This window comes from Dipodomys ordii, unplaced genomic scaffold, assembly GCF_000151885.1.
Source record: "Dipodomys ordii isolate 6190 unplaced genomic scaffold, Dord_2.0 Scaffold90, whole genome shotgun sequence".
NCBI lineage: Eukaryota > Metazoa > Chordata > Mammalia > Rodentia > Heteromyidae > Dipodomys > Dipodomys ordii.
In genome coordinates this window covers 4,334,712-4,358,439 of record NW_012267306.1, presented here as the reverse complement: position 1 = coordinate 4,358,439, position 23,728 = coordinate 4,334,712, and the positions used below count along the sequence as shown (strand labels likewise).

The 23,728-nt window shown below is 34.6% G+C and overlaps 2 protein-coding genes across 2 annotated transcripts in view; one reads left to right on the top strand and one right to left on the bottom strand.

Moving 5' to 3' along the window:
- Positions 1–23,728, top strand: part of Znf804b (zinc finger protein 804B) — a 465,037-nt gene that overhangs the window by 4,987 nt on the left and 436,322 nt on the right. The window lies entirely within an intron of this gene.
- On the bottom strand, positions 19,758–20,507 carry LOC105992897 (chromosome unknown open reading frame, human C7orf62). The gene has a single exon (XM_013025999.1). The coding sequence runs from the start codon at positions 20,505–20,507 to the stop codon at positions 19,758–19,760; it is 750 nt and encodes a 249-aa protein (XP_012881453.1).

The window sequence follows — 23,728 nt, the reverse complement described above, 5'->3', positions numbered from 1 at the left end:
CACCCTTCAACACACATACCCCTTACAGATCTCTGTTTTGCTTGAGTAATTATTTCTCTAATGTCTTCTATGATGAAAAGGGCATTGTATGTTACTGAAATAAATGGCATGTCCTAGACATAAAATGACTATGAGTGATCTCCTCTTCTGAGTGATAAAGGTTCTTATGCCCATCACTCCCTGCCAATTTGCTCCATTTGATTGTGAAGCAAGTAGACATGGAGGGAGGCTGTAGTAATTGCATTCATATTTTCTAAAAATGTTCCTAATCTTGTATGACATTTAAGAATCTTCATTATCCAGTCCCCGCCTACATGTTTGGCTTTCACTTAATTTATTCCTATACATGGTTTTCCTCTCCTCCTGTTACACTGACCCACGCATTTATGCTGTTGCACATGCTGTCTCCATAGTCAAAAATTCTCTCTTTTTTGTGGGACCCTATTGTATATATGCTGAGCTTAATAAGAAGTTCAGGCCCTCTGGGGCTTTATGCTGACTTCCAGTCATGGATCAAGTACTTACATGATGCTATCAGATCCATTGCTTACTCTAATTATCACTGAAATTTATTTATTGGTCTCCATTTCCCCATGGCATGGGAAGTCTTAGAGTATGTCTTCAGTCATTCTTACATTATCAAAGCTGACCATACCCTCAGCCAATCAGTGTCAGTTCAGTGAAGGAATGGTTGCATGAATAAATGAGTAATGTTGGACAATAAAGTTTAACTTGTTGTCAGTCAAGAGTGACATATTTGAAATGGTGCAGCAGGTCTGAAGATTACTGGGAATTTACATGTACTCATTGACCTTAATATTTCTGTTAGGATTTAATAGATTATGATTTAATATATTACATTCAGTTTTGCTTCAAGAAAATGGCAGAAAATTTGGGCTAGTTCTTTAATTTTGATATATATATAATATAGATTCATTTTAAGTTAATTTTAAGCATGAGTTTAAAGGCTTACTATTAACTTAAAGAAGTGCTGATTTTTTTAACATTTTGTTCATTGTACATAGATACGTTTTACCTCAGTCTTGGAACTGTTGTTGTTACTTTTGACTAGTTATAGAGGAATGATGTTACAATGGAAATGAAAAAGGAGAATATAGGGAACAATGCCTGATGTCAAATTTTACTTTTGTTTAACTAGCAATTTTGTGGCTTCTACAAACTTCAGATTTGACTTCTTTATAGTTGGAAAATATAGGTCCCAATGTAGTGTTTTAAGCATGACACTTGTCATTCAGTGAATATTAATAATATTTAGCCCATATAAACAATTATTATTAACCAGATTTTTGTATTCTGATGTATGTGCATATGTGTCCATGGGAAAACTTGGAACAAAACCTTGGAATACAAAAATTCAATTAGGATAATTTTCATTTACATAGCTCATTTAATAGAAAGCAAATAGGTTTCAATATAACTTTAGTTGGTATAAATATATCCACTTTGTTCCTAGTGGCAGCTCTGGGAAGAAAATTTTTCCACATAATTTTTGTTTCTTTTTTTGTCTGTTGTGGGGCTTGAACTCTGGGCCTGGGCGCTGTCCCTCAGCTCTTCAGCTCAAGGCTAGCACTCTGCCACTTGAGTTACAGTGCCACTTCCAGTTTTCTGAGTGCTTATTGGAGATAAGAGTTTCACAGACTTTCCTACCCGGGCTGGCTTTGAACCACAATCCTCAGATCTCAGCCTCCTGAGTAGCTAGGATTACAGGTGTGAGCCACCTGCGCCCAGCTCAGAATTTTTCTTTAATTAGTCAGAATCCTTTTGAATGAAGACTTTCTATTGATGGAATGTGTTCTTGATGGTGATGTTTCATATATTAATATCTACAAAGATTATTTGGCCAATTGCTTCAAGAAAAATTTAGTACATTCTATTAGCTCAAATTGCAAAGTATTTTGTTCCATGTGACCATTGCAGAACATCTTCTGGAAAAGGCCATAAGAGACTGATCATTTAAGATAGATAGGTAGATGGATAGATAGATAGATAGATAGATAGATAGATAGATAGATAGGTTAATTAAGACACATTTTTCATTGTCACATATATAAAAGGTTAATTAATTCTGGGAAATGAATTACAAATTAGGAACTTGATCATTCCTGTTTATGAATATATGAGTGAGCAGTGAATATAAAATAAGGATTATATAGTGATTTATTATTTCCCCATTTCTTTTCCTTTGAAAGAGACATGGTTATTTCCTTGACCAGTAGCTACCATAGCTCTTGAGAAAGTGAAATTCAACAGCATGGTTGTTGCATAATTACCAACTGTTTTCAGTCACTTGTGTGTGTGTGTGTGTGTTGCCAGTCCTGGGGCTTGAATTTAGGGCCTGGGTACTGCTCAAGGCTAGCAGGCTAGCACTCCACCACTCTACCACAGTGCCACTTCTGGTTTTTTCTGTTTATGTGGTACTGAGGAAGAGAACCCTGGCCTTCATACAAGCAAGGCAAACTCTACCACTAAGCCACATTCCCAGCCCTCACTTTGGTTTTGTTAGCACTTTTTCTTCTTGGATAAGTCAGGTACAGCACTGTACATAGAATAGCTTGAACTTCTAAACAATGTATTTTATCTAGAATATCCAGACTTCCAGTGCAAATACACAGAGGGATAATAATAGTCTCAGAGCCTTAAAAAGTCGAGAATCAGATTTATTATGTGATCTGTTTCTTAATATAATATTTTTGTTATTGTTATTAGATACTTTATTATTTTTTGTTTTACCCAATCTAAACATTGGGAAGACCCTTGGTCTTCTGATTTAAACTCCCCCTACATGTTGCTATTATATTACTATAGAAGGAGAATAATGTCTCCTCAACAATGTATATACATTAGTCTTATACCTGTTAAGTCCAATACTTCACAAAGGTGATTAAATTAAAGAAGTTGAGTTTGACTTGGATCATGAAGCTGGTTTGTAATCAAAAGGATTATTATAAGAGGAAGTGTCAGAGTTGGAGAAAGAATCCTGAAGATATTATGATGCTTGTTTTGCAGTTAGAGGAAAAGACTATAAGCCCTTCAATGAATGCAGGCAACTTCTTGAAATTAGGAAATGCAAAAGGGCTGAGCTCATAGATCAAGTGGTACTTGCCTAGCAAGCATTTATTTTCCAATACCACAAAATCAAAACAAAAACCACAATAAACCGCATCAACAAAATCATCAAACAAATAGATTTGTACATAGATGTTGCACATAATATAACATCCCTACCTACATTTCTAACAGCCCAGTGAAAATTTTTTATTTAAATGATTCCCAGAGATTAAGTTTGTATGTAAGCCAGTAAAATCATATTCACTTGTTAGAGATATATAGAAGGTTACATTTTCAGTGGTGAGAGCCTCTCTGAGTTCTTTTTTTTATTATTGTGAAAATACCGAACAGAGAGGTTACAATTACTTGGGCAAGGTAATGAGTACATTTCTTATCAAGCATTGTTGCCTCCTCCTTTGTTTCCCCTTCCCATCCCTTCTCCCCCCGCCCCCTGCCACCTCACCATGCCAAAGTTGTAAAGTTCATTTTTCGACATAACGTCTTGTACATCTCATTGTTGCAATGGGTCCACCTGTATTTCTATTTAAACAATTATGTAGAGGGTTCCTTGGCTCTTCTCAAGTAATGTTGCCCACTTCATCCTTGTCCTCACTGGTCCTTAATGTAGCCTTAGAAATCTGAGAATAGAGAAAGGAGAGGTCTCTCTTCAACATTGATATCCCTGTAGTATTCAAGTGGAATTTTCATTAAGTTCTATAAATGTTATATTTGTGGAACAAAGAACATTCCTGCTACCTACATCAGTTGCATTATTTTCTTATTCACAAGTTTTCTATGACTCAAAGTGCTTTCTTATACTATCTAATCCAATGCAGCATTTATGTTATAACACTAGTGTTTTTTATATTCTTGATAAGGTGTTACATTCAGCAAGACATTATATTTAGAATAATATTGCTCACATTTTAAGCTCCTCTTCTCAGCTATTTCTCTTTTATACATACAGTTCCTATATCTAGAGGGTATTTAAGAACATAAAAATTGGATCATTTTCTTCCTTTTTTTGGGGGGGTGTCTGGTCGTGGGGCCTGAATTCTGGACCTGGGCGCTGTCCCTCAGCAGTTCAGCTCAAGGCTAGCACTCTACCACTTGAACCATAGTGCCACTTCCGGCATTTTTTTTTCTGCTTATGTGCTGCTGAGGAATCCAACCCAAGCCTCAAGCATGCAAGGCAAGCACTCTTTCATTGAGCCACCTTCCCAGCCCATAAGAAAATTGGATGATTTTCAAGGACATCTTAAATCTCTCCCTTAAATTTATTTAGTCACTGATTTAGGTGTCTGCAAATTACTAAAGGTAAACATATCACTTTTAAGTAAAAGCAATAATATTGATTGAAGTAATAATTATAATTTTACAGAATTAAAAATTAATTTGCCAGATATAGGACTAGATATATGCAAAAATTTAAATGTATATTAAACAATAACATAAGGCAAAAGTCTACCACGTTTTAATTCCTTTGATATACCTGTAGAGTATGACTAGCCCCTGGAAGTTTCAGCTGTGTTCTAAGATGAGCACTACTTTGCCCCTTACCCAAAGACAGACGTTCATATAATAGATGAGAAACTAAATATATTTAAGTGAGTTTTAGCAGAGAACACATATATCTGCAGCTTAGCTGAAAATAAACCATTGAATAGAAGCTATGAGTCTGAGGTAAGCATGTGTAGGTAACTTGAGAGGGATTCTGTTGCTTTGCTCCACTTTGACTGGAGCAAATATGCTAACTCTATGAAGAGAATCAACAAGAGAATGCTGCTCAGGTGAGAATGAATGGATTTATGCTAACTAAATGGGTAGATTATAGCTAGGATAACATCTGTAAATTATTTTATTATCTTTTGCTTAATATTTCATGTTAAAATTCAAAGACCTTATGTAGATTCAGAAAATTCTTAAAAATGGTGAGGGATATCTCTGCTGCATTTTTATTATTTGAGAGGAGATGTGAATTTTGGACTTAGTGGCAAGGTAACAAGTTATTGAAAGAAAAGAAACCTCTAATTTAGACTTCTCAAAATGCAACTTTTGTCTAAATGATCCGTAAACATTATTAGAGAAATTGTTACAATTTTACAAGCATTCACGATAAAGGACTACTTTCGAGTAATACAGAAACAGGTAAATAAATTATAACATAAATATATATACATATCATTTTAAAAAGGTTGATATTTGTTATACTTGGAAATAATCTGTTCAAAAATTCTTATTCAAACTAAATTGCCATTGTATTAGGTTGGGAGCAAGGACATTCCTTTTTTGGGGAGTTGGGTTGGGGAAGACTTTTAAGGAGGAGATTATTGGCTTTCTCCAGGAAGTGGGTTCGTGGACTGGGTTAGTTACATGAAGAGTTAATTCTAAGCTTTGCTTCCACATGTGTCTGCTTGCCCTTTTGATTTCTGTCTTGAGTTTAGGCACCACAAAGCCTTTACCAGAAGCCATGCAGGCACTGGAGTGATGCTCTTGCACTTCCAGCCTCCAGAACTGTGAGCCAAATTAAGTCTGTTTTATAAATCATCCATTCATAAAATTTTGCTGTAGGAACTGAAAATGGACTAATGGACGTAAAGTATATTTTAAGCTAACTTAATGTTTGACTTCTTGTTTCCAGATGCTACATAGTGTGAGCTCAGGAGTTCATTATTGCATTTCATACATTTTGCCTGTTTTACACATTTACCTTTCCTTTGTTTTAAATTAAAAGCATGAAACTTTCCTTTCTTATACTAAGTATACAGAAGTGCTTAAGGCTATTCATTTCAGAGTTAGACTGAACTGATTAGATCTTCCACTCATCTCTTGCCAGCTGTGGACTTCATCACCATTAGGAGCTTCAAGTTATTCAGTTGTGATATTACTTGTCTTATAGGTCCATTGTAGGAAGTCAGTGAGCTAATGAATGCTAAGTAATTAACAAAGTCTCTGGCACACAGTAACCACACAGTGAAAAGTATCAATGGTTACTTTTATCAAAGCCTGTTAAAACAGGCGTCCATGGTCCCTCATATACTTTCAGAACTACCTGGAAACAATACTTTTGTATCACATGGTTGGAATTGTTGCTCTTTTGGATGGCCCTGTAAGATTGCTCTTTACTATAGTTGTGCTTTCTTGAGAAGAGAAGCTCAGGCATGAGGGACAGTTAGCATTCTGCTTAACACAATTGTTATAAGTAGCAACCCAGTGTTTTTACCACTTCCATAATGAAGATAAATACTTGATGTGCCCTACTTTCCTGATACGGCTTTAATTCAGTGCAATGAAACATTCATAGTAACTCTTCCATTTTTCTCGGTGTTTTCACCACATCAAATTGAAAGAAGTAGATGAGTTGTTTGTATAATTTTGCTGCCCTTGTGGAAAGAATTTTCTTGTTTTTGTCTTTAGAAAACAGTAACAGATATTTAATCTAAAACTATTGTCTGTGGTGGTATGCATCTATCAGATCTCATTTCCATGTCTAAATATCCTCAAATTGTCTTTGGAAGTCCTAATCAACAATTAGCCTTCTTTATTTTCTTCCCATAATGGCAACCTACTTTCAACAATAAGTTATTTGAAATGAGAGGAACTATTACATGACTATGTGCTATATAGGTGTTATACATAGATACATTCTAGGGGTAAACATTAAAATTGATTGGTGGATATAAGGTTTTATACACATATTGTTCATAGCATATGAAATGTATTTAATCATTATACATTCTGTCTACTAAGGGTAAGAAATATATTCTCAGTCTTTCAAAAAGAGGGGATTATAAGTGTGGTGTAGAGACTAGGGGAGAGAAAGAGGAAAGTTGCTGTTATCCAGAGATTACTAATTACTAGGAATTCACAAGGGGGTAATTACTAATCCAGAGATTACTAATTGCTAAGAAGGAAGAAAAAAGTGGTACAATTACCAGGAACCTGCAAGCATGCTCTCTTGTGCTGGTGGGAGTGACGATACTGTAGTTTCTGAAACCAGCTCTCTGTTGCTGTGCTGTCATGTAAACTCCCATCCCAGTCTCGATGGTGCTACTATATTCACTATCTAGGGAGCAGGCTGCTGGCCGCAGCCACCACTGTGCTGCTTTTGTGAGTGATGCTACTCCCCTTACCAAAACCCATGAGAACTAAGATAATACAGCTGCTCATGCCAGAAGCAGGAACAAGAAAATCATGTGTTATTCCCCTCCCCCCTTCACTCAATGTCCATTACCGCCCCCCCCCAGCGATTTCCATTGGCAGATCCAAACAGGCACCTGCTGGCAAGGGGCTCCTGGACATATGTACATGATGGGCCTCTAGTCAGTAGTTTATAAGCTTCTGGGTCCAACAGAGAGTAGGAAAGATGAGGAGTGGGCTGATTAGTAGCCCAGTTCTGTTTGTCTATAATTTACTATAAGTTAGGAAGAACTATGACAGGGAGATATGAACTAATGAAATTCTTTTATATTGTAAATATTACAGTGCATCTATCTATCATCTGTTGTCCAATGTATATTTATCAATATCTGAATCTATAAACATTGGGTAGATTAAGAGAACTATCACGCTCAACCCAAACATTGTGTATTAGTTTCTGTTGCTATTGAAACAAATTGCCACATAGTGACCTAAACAAGTGACTTAAAACATAGTAACAAATGTAGTCACAGACTTACCTAAAACAAAACCTATTTCTTATTTTCCTGTTCTGCAGGTTTTACTAGGCTGCAGTCAAGGTACAGACAGGTAGAGATGCTTTTCTTTCTGGTGGCTACTCTTACTTTTTCTAGTTTACAGAAATAGCATTCTCTGGTTCATAGCTCATTAAAAAATACTGAAAATGCAGCCTTTTGAAGTTTCTTGCATGGTGCTATTTCTGTAATTCTTTGAAAGCAAACAACAGCAACAACAACAGAATCCAACCTTGTTGTTTTTAAGTATTCATGTGGTTAGAATAGGGGCATCATTCTCTATTTCAAATTTATTTAATTTTACTTGTATGTAAAAGTCCCCTGTAATGCACAATTATATTGATAAACTTTGAGAATTATATCTTAGACATCTTTGGAAGCCATTATCCTTCTTATCCTTCTCTTAGTATTTAAAATCATAGACATGAGGGATTCTTCACTGATTTTTGTGTCCCATAGTAAGACCCAAACATACTATTTCCAAAATAAAAAGAGCCCTTGAATAAATTTGCTTCTTCCTTGCTCTTCTTCCAATAACCTATAATTGATGTTTAAGAATATTGTTTAATCCCTCACAGATAAATTGGCTAATTTTCATTCCTCCCATTCCAGTTTTCTGCCAAGCAATGCAAATATTTCTAAAGAAAGAACCTTTTGGTTAATGGCATTAAGCATTGTGAGAAATGGTGGAGCTACTAATGAAAATAAACATTCCCTTGTCTGCCCCAATGCCATGTGCAGTTTAACATGGAAAATACACACTAAGCAGATAACCTATGTGGGATAAATAACCATTTCTTGTCTTTCTGATCATGTAGTCTAGATTGGGGAGAATTTGTCTGATTTGAGTTCAAGGAAAGGAGAGACTTTCTGTGATTGACCCCTTTTCCTGAATCTGGAATGAACACATGAAATAAGATTGCTAAGTTACAAGAAGAATGTACCGTGCCTTTCTTTCAACAGAGTCAAGCTAGATTAACCTTTCCAGCTCTTTTCCCTCCATTACTGTCTAAATGAGGTAATATTGCAGATTTTAGCTCCTGTAATTAATGAATTACAATTTCTGAGATGGTGCCCACTTTAAACAAGCAACCTAAACAACTATTGTGCCTGTTAACATTATGAAATTATGAAACATGAACCCATTGGCGCTCTCTACTTATAATGCTCAGTGAGGTCCGAAACAGAGTACAGCTTCATTACGTGCTTATTCCTTGTCAGCTCCTTTGTCCATTATTGTTCCTAGGAATATTACTTGTGAGATGTGGTGACTTAGGTAGAAATCACTCATTTTCATCCAGATGTATTGAAGTTGGTGAAATGAGCCTTTCATATGTAACTCATACAACTCTGTCAATTTGGTCATTCATTCTAACTTACTTAATTAGCATGGACAAATGTACATGCTAGGTGAAATTACAGTATGATACAATACAATTAAAAATTTACATCTATGGAAGTTAACATGTTGGTATAAGGAACTAATATTCTGATGTTTCCGTTAGTTAAAAAACATGTAATTAGCAATCATAGAGATAATTTCTGAGAACCCAAAGGCTTTAAAAAAGCACACAACTCAAAAATGAAGAAAACAATATTTTATTATTTATATCATATTAAACCACAAATAATATTGTGACTTGAGAATCCTAAAAGATCTCTTCATAAGAAGGTATAAAATTTATATTGTTTCATTCCCATTATATTCTTTAGTTTTACTTTATCATGTACTTATAGGAAAGAATATTAAAAATGTATTCTTATAGTTTAAGTGACAAGCGACAGAGGTATTCCTATATTATTCTTTAAATAAATATAATAAAAACATTAGAAACATATGATAGGTCAAGAAACTGACAAAGAATACATTTTCTTTTTCCTAGAATTTGAAGTCTTTGAAATAATTACTCCTTCACACACTAATCCACCTAATTACAATGTTGTGATTACTTTCTGATATTCACATTGTTTCTGAAGACTTTAAATAGGGTGTCTATCATACAAATTAATGAAAGTAAATTAACGTATCAGCACCCAGTTATCTGAATTGGTACTTAGCATTAATCAAAGGGTAACTCAGATTTCTCTAAAAGATATTAAGAGCAGTTGCAAAAGCCTGCTTCTAAGTAAAGACTTAGCCTGTACTCCATTGTAAAAGAAGATGCTCTGGAATATCTTCATATTCCTCCTCGCTGCTGCACAAGCATTATGTATCAGTAGCTTGACTAATTGTTCTGGCATTCCTGAAGTCTTCCTGGGCTGGTAGTCAGAATTCAAACCATGTTATATCCTTGTTGCAAAACTCATTCTCATAACTGAATTATGGAAAGCACAAACTTTCAGGCCATACTCCAAACTTGGTTTAATTAAAAAATGTTTATGGAGTTACTGGTTATTTTGATTAATTGCTTAACTCATTTAATTCTTGAGTGATCAACCATTTTTTCCAGGTAACAGAAATAAATCTCAGATGCTAAGCAACTTTCCCAGACTACAACTAGCCAGCAGAAAATCTGATCTATGGACACAATTCTTTTAATGGGAAACCTAGGATTCTTTTTACCTTGCTTTGAAGAATGCCATTCTGTGTAGAAATCAATTGCTCTAATGCATGGTGGAAAAAATATTTTACTTAAATGAAACCAAATAATTGACCAGAAAGATTCAAGGGTAGAAAATGTAACTAGGACTTAACTAGGATTGAGAAATAAGATCAAGAGCTCAAGTGATTGTTGCTCTTTTGTTTCTAGATGTCTTTGCTCTGCTTCTAACTGTAGCTTCCTAACTTGCTGTCTTACAACTGAGCTTTCTCTGATCCTTATAAATATGACTTTTAGCATGTGAATGTGTGTGTGTGTGAGAGAGAGAGAGAGAGAGAGACAGAGAAACAGACCGAGACAGAGAGTGTGGTGTTTAGTAGAGCAGGATGGAGAGACAGAGAAACAGAGAAACAGACAGAGACAGAGAGTGTGGTGTTTAGTAGAGCAGGATGGGAAAGAGAAGTTAGGTGAAAGAAAGAATAACAGTACAGTGTCATAGAATCTGTGGCCCACTGAGGGAGCTTTAGATAGACAAGCTCTAAGAAGGTTCATGGAAGCTTCTGTGAGAAAGAGATCAGAATGGAGGGGAAAAGTAGAGATATGGTCAGCACTATTGCTTCAAATACTTGCTTGTACTTCACTGTGATAATTTGATAATTAAATCTCTAGTTTTCCCATTTTATGAATCTTAGTGGCTTTTTGTATGTATATTGAACTGACATAATTACATATACATAAATAAGTATATGATAAATACGTATATATACTAATATCTACCTCTGTCAACAATTATAAATATGCACATGTATATATATATATATATATATATATATATATATATGTATAAGCATTTTCTTCCTGTTAGTCAACTGTAAGTCATCTTCATCAAAGATAACTTGGCATCTTTTACAACACAGAGGGGTTATTTGTGCATATATATATATTTCATTCGAGTCTTCTGTCAGAATATCCCTTCCTCATTTACTATTACTCATTTCAAAATCATATTAAATCAAAGCCCTAAATACTTTTGTCAATTCAAGAAACATTGTAATTCTTATCAAAAGGCTCAAAGTACAAATGTCAAAATGAAAATTACTTCCTTTTCATGAGGTGAAAGGAAGACAGTTACTGATGAAATCACCCCATGTAAAGATAATGTTGAGTACACTGGATTATACTTATGTCCTGGTTTTAAAAGAAGTATTTAAAATAGGTAGTTTTTACTTCTTGTCCATCACTTAGTGACCCCATACCTAAAAATTCAGTCTAATGGCCAAGTGTCTCATGTGTCAAGTATAGAAACATTAAGTGACCTCATGCTGCTGGTGTTCTGTGAGTCTTCAGGAAGTAACTAGCAAGAAGTAGATTTTTGGGGGAGGGGGGGATATGGTACCAAGAGCAATACAGTCTAGCCTGGTTTCACCAAGAGGAGTAACAAAGTTTTATGTTCCATTTAGCAACTGCCTCCTATCTGTTAGCACTAAGATTTTGGGAATGTTTCTATTTGATTCACTTTCCTCACAGAGTTTTAGATATTCAAATATTTAACACTTCCCTGGCTCTGTTGCTTGTATGGTATTAGTATATGTAACAAAGAGAGAAGAAAGAAAATAGTTGTGTTCATTAAAAGTAACTTTTAAAAGGAGATAATACTCATTGGTGATAGAGGGTAATGGATAATGGGTTTCTTATGCTACTCTTTTTTGAATAAATTTTTAGAAAGAGAGAGAGAGAGCAAGAGAGAAACAACTGTAGTGAATGTTAATAACAAGCAAAAGTGCCTAGAAGTAGATGAGATTTGATTACCTCTATTTACCTCCCAAACTTAAGGCATATTAATTTGTTTTAGAGGATTACCTCAACATAAAAGATGATAGAAACATAAAGTGTAATGTGAAACAAAAATAAATAAGTTGGAAAACTTTCCAAGACCACTTGAGTAATTTCAGTTGAACTATTTTGTGAATTGTCCAAATATTTTTGCGATACATGCCATGTTAGATGTATTTATAGACAAGTTTAATCAATATTTACTACATAAATAAATGCTTCATGATTTACAATTATTTTAGATTATCATATAGTTCTATAAGAGTTATCATATAGTTCTATAAAAGTTATTTTTTGGAAATTTGAGATTTGGTTGGGAGTTGCAATTTGCTAGCTTGCTCTAACTGGGCAAAGGAAGTGACCTGGTTCATATTTTAGAGCAAAATTTACAAAGGTTAAACCATGAAGTAAATACACCACACAACCTAATCTATATTATCAACTAATTATAATTATACTACTTTTCTACAAAACAGAAATTAGTAGTGCAGTTATTTACCTAAACAAATGTCTCTTGTTAAATCATTCCATTCTAGAGATTGCACATTGTTATTGGAAACTGAATTGGGCTTTAGGTTTTCTTTTTAGTAAGGCTTTAAAAATACTGAGAGACTTTTATGTGCTCTAATCTTTTCTTCAAATTTGCTGTTCACAGTCAGCTTTTCGAAATACAGTGTACAGATACTCTGTTTCTTCATTCCAACTTCACTACTCAACCTGATGGATGTGCTTCTTCCTTTAACACACTGCACATGTCAGCTCTTTCCAAGTTCCTGATAACCTTGACATTAAAGCTACTTTTTAACTAATGGCTCTTTTTTGCTTTACTTTGAAGCAGCAGTTGATGCTATGGAGTACTCTTTCAATGACTCTCTCTTCTGCGACTTGTCTAGAATCACCTGATCTATTTTCCTTCTCATCTTCTGAGCAATTTACAATGAATAGTGTCTTCGTAGATTTCTTTTTAGGTGCTTGTCCTTCTTCATATTAACTTGTCTCAGACTCAGAGTATTATTTTTATGTTTACCTACCTATCTAATTACCTATCTTTATCATTTATCTATTCATTTAGTTCAGTGTTAAGTATGAAATCTAGAGCTTCTTGAAAGCTAGGTAAGCACTGTACTACTGGATTACACTCCAGGACTCAAATTTCGTCTGTTCCAACCTGATTTTCTTGTCTGCTTCTTCAGTTTATTTGAACTGGTAATAGCACCACTCTCGAGTCCCCAGTCAATCTATGAGCTGAATTTTCAAACTTTCCCCTCTTTTTCAGAACCTCTGAGATTGGGATAAACATTGAGCATTTTATTGGATAGTTTTATACTGTTATTCAGAGACATCTGAAATTCAGCAGGTTCAAAGTAGAAACCATCCTTTCATTCCCTATACAACTTAAACTGTTGCTTTTCTAGTATCCTCTACCTTAGGGAATGCACCTCCACTGGATGGGTGTTTCCTCATTGATTTTGTCACACCTTCTACTTTCAATAAAATTACAAGCTATTGACCTAATTCTAGATTCTCTTCACTTCTATATATCCCCGCCATCTTTATAAGACATTAGAGGATGTGTTCTCTGCATAGACTTCTATTATCTATTTTCCTATTGTTATAATCTCTTAAATGGTGTATCTTCCCAGTATAATTATGTAGTTCCTGTCCCATGTTTTCTTGTCAATTCAAATGGGTCCTTCTAATCCATAACTGATCATGGAATTTTTCTTCCTGATTGAAATGAAATGTTCCATTCCTCTTGAGATAGTCATATTTTTTATATAGCTGTCATCATTCTCCTTCTAATTCAAGTCCTGTCTCTGGGAAATTCTTTCAATCCCTCTATTGTATGCATGATAGTGTATATAATATTATGTAATATACATAACATACATACATAGACATACAGAGGCATTTCCTTGAACTTATTAAAATTTGGAAAATACTTATACTGAAACTTGTATATACACTGTGGTAACAAACTTTTTATGTTTGTTTTGTTTCCTTTAGTGTGTCTGGGATGGAAGGAAAGGGACTGCTTTTTGGGACAAAAGTTGTATTTGTTTTGTTCATGACTATACATACAAGACCTAACAATAAGCCTGCCACATTTTTGGTCTATACTTGCTGAGTATATAAATGCAGATAAAGAATAAAATTCAATATCTATTAGGTTGTTCTGATACCACCCTGTAAAAACAATTATAATATGGCAACAAAGCCTACAATTTCACCACAAGTGGAATAGATAATATACCAATGAATTTGGGAGTACCATCTGGAACCTTGAGTTACTTAATTCCACAGTTCTTCATTTATGGTTGTAACTATATACTAGGTTGGTAATATGCAGTATTCAATTAATGTTTTAAATGACTTCATTTAACTAAGGGAAAGATTTGGGCTCAAAAAGTACTATGTATTTCACTTGTGACCATTGAATGGAGATACAAGACTATGGAGAGTTGTGGTAGTAAATACGTTGCACAATGAATAGTCCTTGAGACAACTTTTCCTTATTTTATTTGAAACTAACAAACTGCTTTAATTCATTTGTCTTCCTTAGAAGTTATTTTCTTATGTCCAAAAATATTTATTTACACATAGCCAACATGTAATCTATGCTTAATGTAAAAGAATCAATATTTCATCCAAAGTTATTAATAATGAAAATATTATGCTTTCAATTAATGTCACATTGCACACATCATTGCACATTATAGAGGCAATAATAATAGAAATATCAAACAAAATTGTTCTTATAAATATGTTTCCTGCCTTAAGAATGGTTCTATTTTTTATAACTTCAAAAATTAATTTACTGAACATGTAATAGTACTAGTTATGTTATATATCATAATATGTAAATATATACATTAAAGTTTCCTATCCATTTTTGCACTGAACTGGAGACAGTCCATTTTATTGTGATTAATGTTTCCTTGTGAAAACATTGGTACTACCAGTAGGGTGGATCAGTTATTATTTTAGACATTTAACTTGCAAATTTGAATGCAACCAGCTTTGTCTCCAATTTATAGATACTTTACATATACTTATAAAAAGTATGTAAGAATATATATAATTTATTCTATTTTAAATAAACACACACATATACACATGCACACACACACACTATACACACACATGGTAACTGCTTACAGATGGTGGTGAGGGAGATAAAAGTGTAAGTAAACAGCAGCAGTATGACAAGAGAACTGGTAAATGTTATTGGGAACTACATATAATGAACACAGAAAAGTTTTTCTTGAGTTTGCTGGTCTTTAGAGAGAAAATTGAACTTTCAATTGATTGTAGATTTTAGTAAGGGAGAAAGGCTTATTAAAGGCAAAGAGATGAGAAACATTATGGAACAAAGAGTGAGAAAGGAGAAAGAAAGCCACAGATTAGGCTGAGTAATGGGGAAAACAGGAATCACAGATTCAAAGTTTTGCATATTTTAATCAAATTTTGCTGTTATTCTTGAGTGAAATGTACCCCATTGAAGAATTTTGATTAGAATGAAAATGTGGTTGCAGACTTTCTATATGGCAGAATCTTTGCACCATTATTTCATGGAACTGCAATAAACACTCTTAAAACACACAGTTATCACACTCATTTTGTAGATAAGAAACAGGTGCAGAAGGGTAAAGAAACAAATTAGAATTCTACAATGAACCAACTTTATCTTTCAACAACTTGACAGTAGAGGTTGCTTTCTTAGCCTGTCTGTATAATGTCTTCATATTTTGTTTTTTCTGGTAGTTAACAGGAGATAAGAGTCTCACAGACATTCCTGCCAGGGCTGACTTTGAACCAAGTTCCTCAGATCTCAATCTCCTGAATAGTTAGGATTGATAGCTTAGGAAATAGAAGAGTAAAAAAGAGGAGGAGGAGGATGGAGTGAGTGAGAGCCCTAAAAGTAGTTTGAGACAGAAGTATGGGATGGATTGATTGTCAGTGACGATAAGAAAGGCAGGAACTTCTGATTTTCAGATTTTGGATTTGCAATTGTTTGAAGAGTGTCTATTTTACATCAGCTATTCTGCAAATGGTGGACAGAGATAGAGCAGAAAGTAACAGGTAAGGAAAGATTCATTCTATTTCTACCATGTGAAGATGGAGCTGACTCTGAGCTTCCAGGGGAAGCAATGAGGTTCTACATAAAGACTAAAGAACAAGAGGACTCTAGTCCAGTACTGAGAAACAATTAAATCCAAACTTCCTAACTATAATCATAATGTCCTATATCTTATATCCTTGGCTTCCTTTCACAACCATATATTTCTCCTAATTTTATTGCTTCAGCTACTCTTCTTTCTGTCCTTCAAGCAGAATAAAGTTGCTACTACTCTTGTATCATTGCATTTGCTATTCTTCCTTCTATAATATTCTGACTTTATATCTCATTTTAGCATAAATATTGCCAAATAATAATACTCCATGAAAAAATCCAATGTTTCCACTATTAGAACTAAGAATTTTAAAGGTCACCTTGGAAATTTTCCTCTCAAATACTAGTTAAGTTATTCTTTATAAAATCTATCACCTTCCTAAAACACATCAATCAATTGTGAAATAACCATAGATAATCAACAGGGAATTCTACTGTCAAGTAGTCAACTAAAACCAAAAATGACTATAATAGTAAAAAACAAATTGTATGTTCAGTGTTCATGATTATTTATGAATATCTGTCCATTATAATGTAAAAATTGAAGAATGCAGGTTCACAATGTTAAATATTGTTTTCTTTTTGGGATAAGTTGTGAACTATTTTTTAAGGAAATTATATCTTTCATTGAATTGAAAGTTACCGTATGAGTTCTAAGGTTTAATGATATGCTTGGACTTCATCAACTTGTATTATATTTGGAATGTATGAATATGTGATTCTGCATTTTATTGAATGTATTGTGTATCAAGCACACACAGTTGAACAAATCTTCCTTAAAGGTTATTAAAAGTAAGCTGAGGAAACATCTAAATAATGCATTTGACCCTGAATGCAATTTGTGCTTCTCCATAGAGACAGAATCATATATATATTTTTTTTTGGGGGGGGGGTTGGTCGTGGGGCCTAAACTTTGGGCCTGGGCACTGTCCCTCAGCTCTTCAGCTCAAGGTGAGTGTTCTACCACTTGAGCCACAGCACTGCTTCCGGCCTTTTTTTTCTGCTTATGTGGTGCTGAGGAATCGAACCCAGGGCCTCATGTATGCAAGGCAAGCGCTCTACCACTGAGCCACCTTCCCAGCCCCAGAGTCATATTTTTAAAAATATGTTGTGACAATAAATCTTACTTTCAAGGTAAATGTGGTATTTAAAAACAAATATTGCTACAAGTGAATATGAAATGGAAAAGTAACTAGTTCAGAGTATGTGTTATGTTGTCTTATGATAAAAAACTTAGATGAACGTCAAGCTAGGAATAGAGGCATTGGCCTGTAATCCCAGCTATGATGAAGCAGGGTGAGGAGCATCAGAGTCCTTGTGGGTAAGAAAAAAAGCATAAGGATCTATATCTAAAACAAAAGAAAAGCAAAAGGTCTGGGTCACTTCCACATAGTAGAATGTTTGCCTATTAAACATGAGGAGCTGAGTTCAATTCCCCACTACCAAGTAAATAAAAATGCTTATATTATAAATTTAGCTGCCATAAGGATAAGTATAAATCTCCTTAAAGTGATTATTGTAAAAAATTGGTTTTGTTTGGATATTGTACACACTGGAATGAACAAATAAATACATTTATAGTTTAAAAAATATTCATTTCGAATTTATTTTCATAGTAGATACTTAATGAGTTGTTTAGACCCAAATGATAGTATACTAGTTAAGTTGATAAGGTTATCATTTAGATATGTTAAGTATCTTTCTCCAAAAAGGATTGCTAATGATTTTCTTTGTCTCAATGAAAGTTTTCTGCCAGTATCCTCATCAAGAAAGCTAATGGACTAATGAAAGCTCTACGTTAGATACGTTCACAATGTTGGATTAAATGTTGGATAGATTTACACCTTATGATTGCTTGTGTATCCAGTGATAAGTACAATGATTGTCCCATTAGTAAATTCTTATAGATGTGCAATAAACACTTGCACCTGATGAACACTTGGTACATATGACTGGATAAGCAATGATGAAAGTAGTTTGTGTACATGTTGTTCCAGACAACTGCATAATCATCTACCCCCAAAGAGTGGCACTTATGTTAATAATAACTTAGGCTAATAACAGGCACTTAGGTTGTCCACAAACCCATCATGAAAACAGGAATCAGGAGGAAGAGCTCATCTTTATTCAAGACACTGTAAAGTGGGGTGGCTTGAAATCTCAGACTGACTAGAAGGCCAAAGTCTAAATTCACCTAAAATGATACATGTTTAGTGGATGATTTTGGTTGTTGCCTGGTATATTGTTGTTCAGAGTGTTGTCTAGAAACTGTGTAGACTGCCTGGTATTTGGGTTTCGAGAGCTATTATTCATGTGGACTCAACCTTAGAGGTCATACACAATTACTCCTATGGAACTTGATTGGTTAAGGCAGTCACTGAATTCTGCATGATTTTAAGAGGGGAATTAAGGGAAGCATATAGGATTTAAGAGGAATGTGAAAGTTGTATTGCAAGAATTGCATGTAGGATTAGGTTTGGAAAATATGTGATAATTTTGTAAATAGTAATTTAAATTTTATCCATAAACCACTCCTTTAATAGGTGATCTTGAAAAGACTATTTCCAAACAAAAATCACCCTGTTATAAAGCGATTCTGTCTGATCCCAATGAACATTTTTCATTTCCTATAAAATCTCTTTGTAGGATGCAGAAATAACCTACTTTATCTTACATAGAATCATTAGACATGAGATTTTAATGTGGCCAGCAGTAGTGTCTTCTGTGTATCCTGTCCTACGCTAGAGCCTGGCAAATGTTCATCCATAGAAGTGATCAGTAACTAATTGTTACATAAAGGAATACAATGACCATCTGATTATGGATCTTCTAGCTGTTTCAAAAAGCTATTATCTTATTTTGTTTTGCAATTAATCAATATTATTGATTATATAGGCTATAATATGTAATCGCTGGAGCCATTTTTGTTTTCTGACTGCAAGAATTATAGACTAATTACTTCCTCAAGTATGTTCTTGAAGCTCCCTACTCCTATTGTAGCAATCATATGACATTACATCATGCCATTATTGCTTTGACATATGCTCACATCTAACTTTAGGTTGCAAGCAACACAAGGATTGGAACATTCTCTTAAAAGTTCTACCCCACACCACTGTATTTCGGCTGTGTGATATGATATGCTCAGCAAATGATAAGAAAATGGTTGAGAATTTAAATTGTGTTGGTCCCTTTTCTTTAAAATTTAAATTATTCCATTAAAAATGATGGAAGTTCCTGGGAATTTATTAAACCCATCCATCTTAACATAACATGTTGAAATGAAAATCAGAAAAAAAGCACATTTTAACTCTAAAGATTGATATATTACCTGTGTGTATATTGTAATGTTCTTTCTACAAAAAAAATAGAAAAGAGTAACTTTTTCCTTTCATTTAAGTAGCACACATTTTTGCAAGAGATCTAAAGCCATCCTCTCTGTCAGTCTTAGAAATGGGAAGGAGCTGGCCATACCACCTCAGAATCGAATGTGACATGGATGGGTTTACTGTACATGTTCAGGAATGTTTCTGGATCCACTAGTTCTTCTGCTCGGCATAGGTACTTTATGATTTGTTCTGGGAGAAGTAGGTCAGGGGCAACGAGGTGTAAGTTATCACCTGGCCCTTTGGCACCCACTTTAACCGTCTTGAAGAGGTAGATCCCCAGTTTATGAGTCAGGGTGAGGAAGTCAGTGAGGACCTCATTTAGGGAGAGCGACTGAGTCACGTCATCAAGATAGATAACCGGTACTTTTACGATGGAAATATGCCAGTGCTGGAAAATCCTTGTTGGGATATCATGAGACACCGTTACAATTTTCACATTTTGGATCAAGAACTCTTCATCATTTTTCACATGGTTCACATAATCTAAGAGAATTCGAAGAAGTGTACCATTAGAGCTCTCAAGGATATGCAGAAGGGAAGTTGGGTAAATGAGCAATAATCCAGTTACTCCTTCTCCTACGTGATATTTTAAAATGGTCTGGAATGCTTGCTCATAATAGTCCGATATTGCTTCTTTGTCCACGTTTTCTTGTATGCTGGCGACTAGAAATATCCTATCAAGGAGGAATTTCTTCATTTGTAGTCTTTGTTTCTCTTCCTGAAGGTGCAAATAATTGCTTCGGGGTACTTGTGGTGTTAGAGAGTCCAGGGGATGACCCTTTTTACTGCCCTTCCGCGTGTGGGCCATGGAAGATGTGATGAGTCCTATTTATTCTCCTAGATGATTCCAATTACTAGGTCATCGCCATAGTTACATTATCAGGGCATCTCTTTTCAAACGATTTCTTCTGACCTCCCCCAAAAGAAAGCAAGTGTCAGTTTATCAAGTGTTACTGAATAAAAAAAATTCCTTCCCAATGTTTGTCCATAAACTATGTCTTTGAAATGAATGTTAAAAAGGAAACTCAAGTTACATCATTTTTCTATTTACAATTGGCTATCATATGCTAGCAAAAGAGAATAAACTTCCCAACCTAATATAATGCTGATTGAATACTGTCTTGTCCAGTACTGTCTCTTTTTGAAAAATGGGATTTTTATGGTAATTCTTTCAAATTAAAAAATAGATTTAACTGGATTTTAAAATTAAAAAATAAATTGGAGGTTTCCTTGGTTTTAATTAGCTGATTCAGCTTGTACTTGGGACACAAGAAGTAAATAGTATTGCGTGAATAACATCAGTGTACTGCAAGGTTTAGATAGACAACATGTTTTTTTCCCCCTATAAATGAGTGTCCTCTTTTTAAATTTTGATTAAGGTTTAAGTAAAAACATTATTATTCTAATTTGAGTTGACCCTCTGAGAAATGTCACTCCAACTCCCCACTGCCCCAGGTAATCTAACTATTTGTCCTTTCTTTCTTCAAGGGCACTATGCTTTACCTGTCCTTAAAGTCCATCATGCTTCCAACTGCCATCTCTTAGTCACCCTGTAGTTCTCAACTCCAAAGGTAGTTAAAGGGCCAGAATGTCAATAGCATTAAAGGGCCAGAGTATAGTAGCAACTCACATTTCTTAACTTAAAGGAAGTAGCCAACAAACACCTCAACACTACTGTGAAGGGAGCGACCTTGTCTTTTCTTAGATAGCCTTTTGCTAACCCAGTACACATATTCATCAGCCAAGTGGTACAACTGAGCATATTCATCTCCTTTTACACTTAGGAAAGAAACACCTTCTTAGCTATACTAATGCACTAATTAAAGACTATTAGAACACACTTAAATTTGTTTAATGGTGAGCAGTTACAAGAAACTTCTACAATAGTGTTTGGATTGATTTAATGTATTATAGGCATAATGGTTTTTATAAGTAGAATCCTATTTACTTTGGAGGCATATGCATGTTGGAGGACTGTTGTGTGAGGCTAGACTTAGGCAAAAGACTGGAGGCATGGCTCATGGGATAGAATGCCAGCAAATACAGGGATCAGAGTTTAAACCCCTAGACTGTGGGGGGAAAAAAAGAAGAAAGAAAAAAAGAAAAGCCAATAACAATGTTATTAGATGTGGGAAAGTAACCTTACTATACTGTTAGTGGGAATGTAAATTAGTACAATAATTCATACAAAAGTTTACTTAAAAACGCAAAACTTGAGCTCACATAGGACCCCTGATATATTGTTCCTGGGAATATCCCAAAGAATATAAGTCAGAGTGCAACAGAGATAACTGCATTACTAAGTTCATCATGGTATAAAGGCCCCATAATGGAAGCAGCCCAGTGCCTGTCAGGTGATGAATGGATTAAGAATATGTGTTGTTGGCCTTTTCTGCTTGTCCCAGACATATATTAGTTATTGAAAATAAAGGAAACCATTGGACCTATGTTTCTTTGGGCCTGGCTTAAAGATGATGTTAAGTGAAATGAACTCCAAGATAGGGACACAAGTGTTTTTTTTTTCTTTCTTGCTATTGTTTTCAACGTATTTCTAATGTACCATGTGAATTTTTTATTTCTTTGTATGTTCCTCTCCCACGGCATAACCCCTGTTTTCACTGTATTTGATGTCGGTGCCCTGCATCTTGTATATACATTTCACTAATTTGGTTAGAGGAAGGGAAAAACAAAATGCTTAAATAAGGATACAGGCTGACCCATTGTAACAATGAGATGTACAAAACACTATGTTGCAAAATGAACTTTACAATTCAGGCGAGAGGGGAGCGGGGGAGTGTAGTTGTGAAGGTAGGAGGGAAGAGAGGGATGGTAGGGGAAAAACAAAGGAGGAGGTAACAATGCTTGATAAGAAATGTACTCATGACCTTGCTCATGTAACTGTAACCCCTCTGTACAGTATTTTCACAATAAAAATGTATTAAAAAAAGAACATGTGCTGTGTGAATGCAATGGGCTATTGTTGAGCTAGAAAGAATGAAATTATGTCATTTACAGGAAATGGATGGACCTGAAGATGTTCATCTTAAATGAAACAAGCCAGATTGGAAAAGACAAATGCTGCATGCTTCCTCTCATATATTGATTCATAAACACAAACAAAACATAGATTAACTGATAGATAAAGGTTAACTCAAACAGAAGACTAAACAGGGAGGCAGAGTTGAAGAAATGGGGGACAAAGGATGGTGTGATGAATATCAAACTACATTATAAGGATATGTAAAAATATAGTAACATCTAATTACATATTTTTTTTAAATTTGAGCATTTGCACAATGGAACAGAGAGTTTAAAATCTGATTGCATCCATGTAGGATGGGGTTGAATATATTTGTTATGGGACATAGTGACATCTGTTTGTGTTTGTGGGTATAATGTCTGCAATATCAAATTATTACCTGGGCACTAGTGGCTAATGCCTCTGTAATCCTAGCTATTCAGGAGGATGAGCTCTGAGGATCACAGTTCAAAGGCAACCCATGCAGGAAAGATGTGAGACTTTATCTCCAATAAATCACCCAGAAAAAGCCAAAAGAAGCTCAGAGACAATGCCCAGGCTCTGAGTTCAAACACCAGGATAGGAAAAAAAAGAGGTTATTTAAATTCAATTTATATGTATTTAAATACATATATAAATGTACTTGAATGTGACTTTTATATAATCCAGATATAAATCTATCATATTTAAGAAATACCTGAAAGTGACAGTTTTTTGGTGTGACAATATATTCAGAAAACGTAGTTTTTACTACCATAAAAATGTGCCATATATGCCACAAAATATTTTCCCATTTCTTTTTTTTTTGCTTTTATTTATTTATTTATTTATTTAATTGTGAACATACTGTACAGAGGGGTTACAATTACATGGGAAAGATAATGAGTACATTTCTTTTTTTTTCTTTTTTTTTAATTTAATTTTATTTTATTTGTGAACATACTGTACAGAGGGGTTACAATTGCATGGGCAGGATAATGCGTACATTTCTTACCAAGCATTGCAGCCTC

What these genes read in the sequence shown, in the direction of transcription:
- LOC105992897 (XM_013025999.1), bottom strand. Translation starts at nt 20,507, where the DNA reads ATGGCCCACACGCGGAAGGGCAGTAAAAAGGGTCATCCCCTGGACTCT.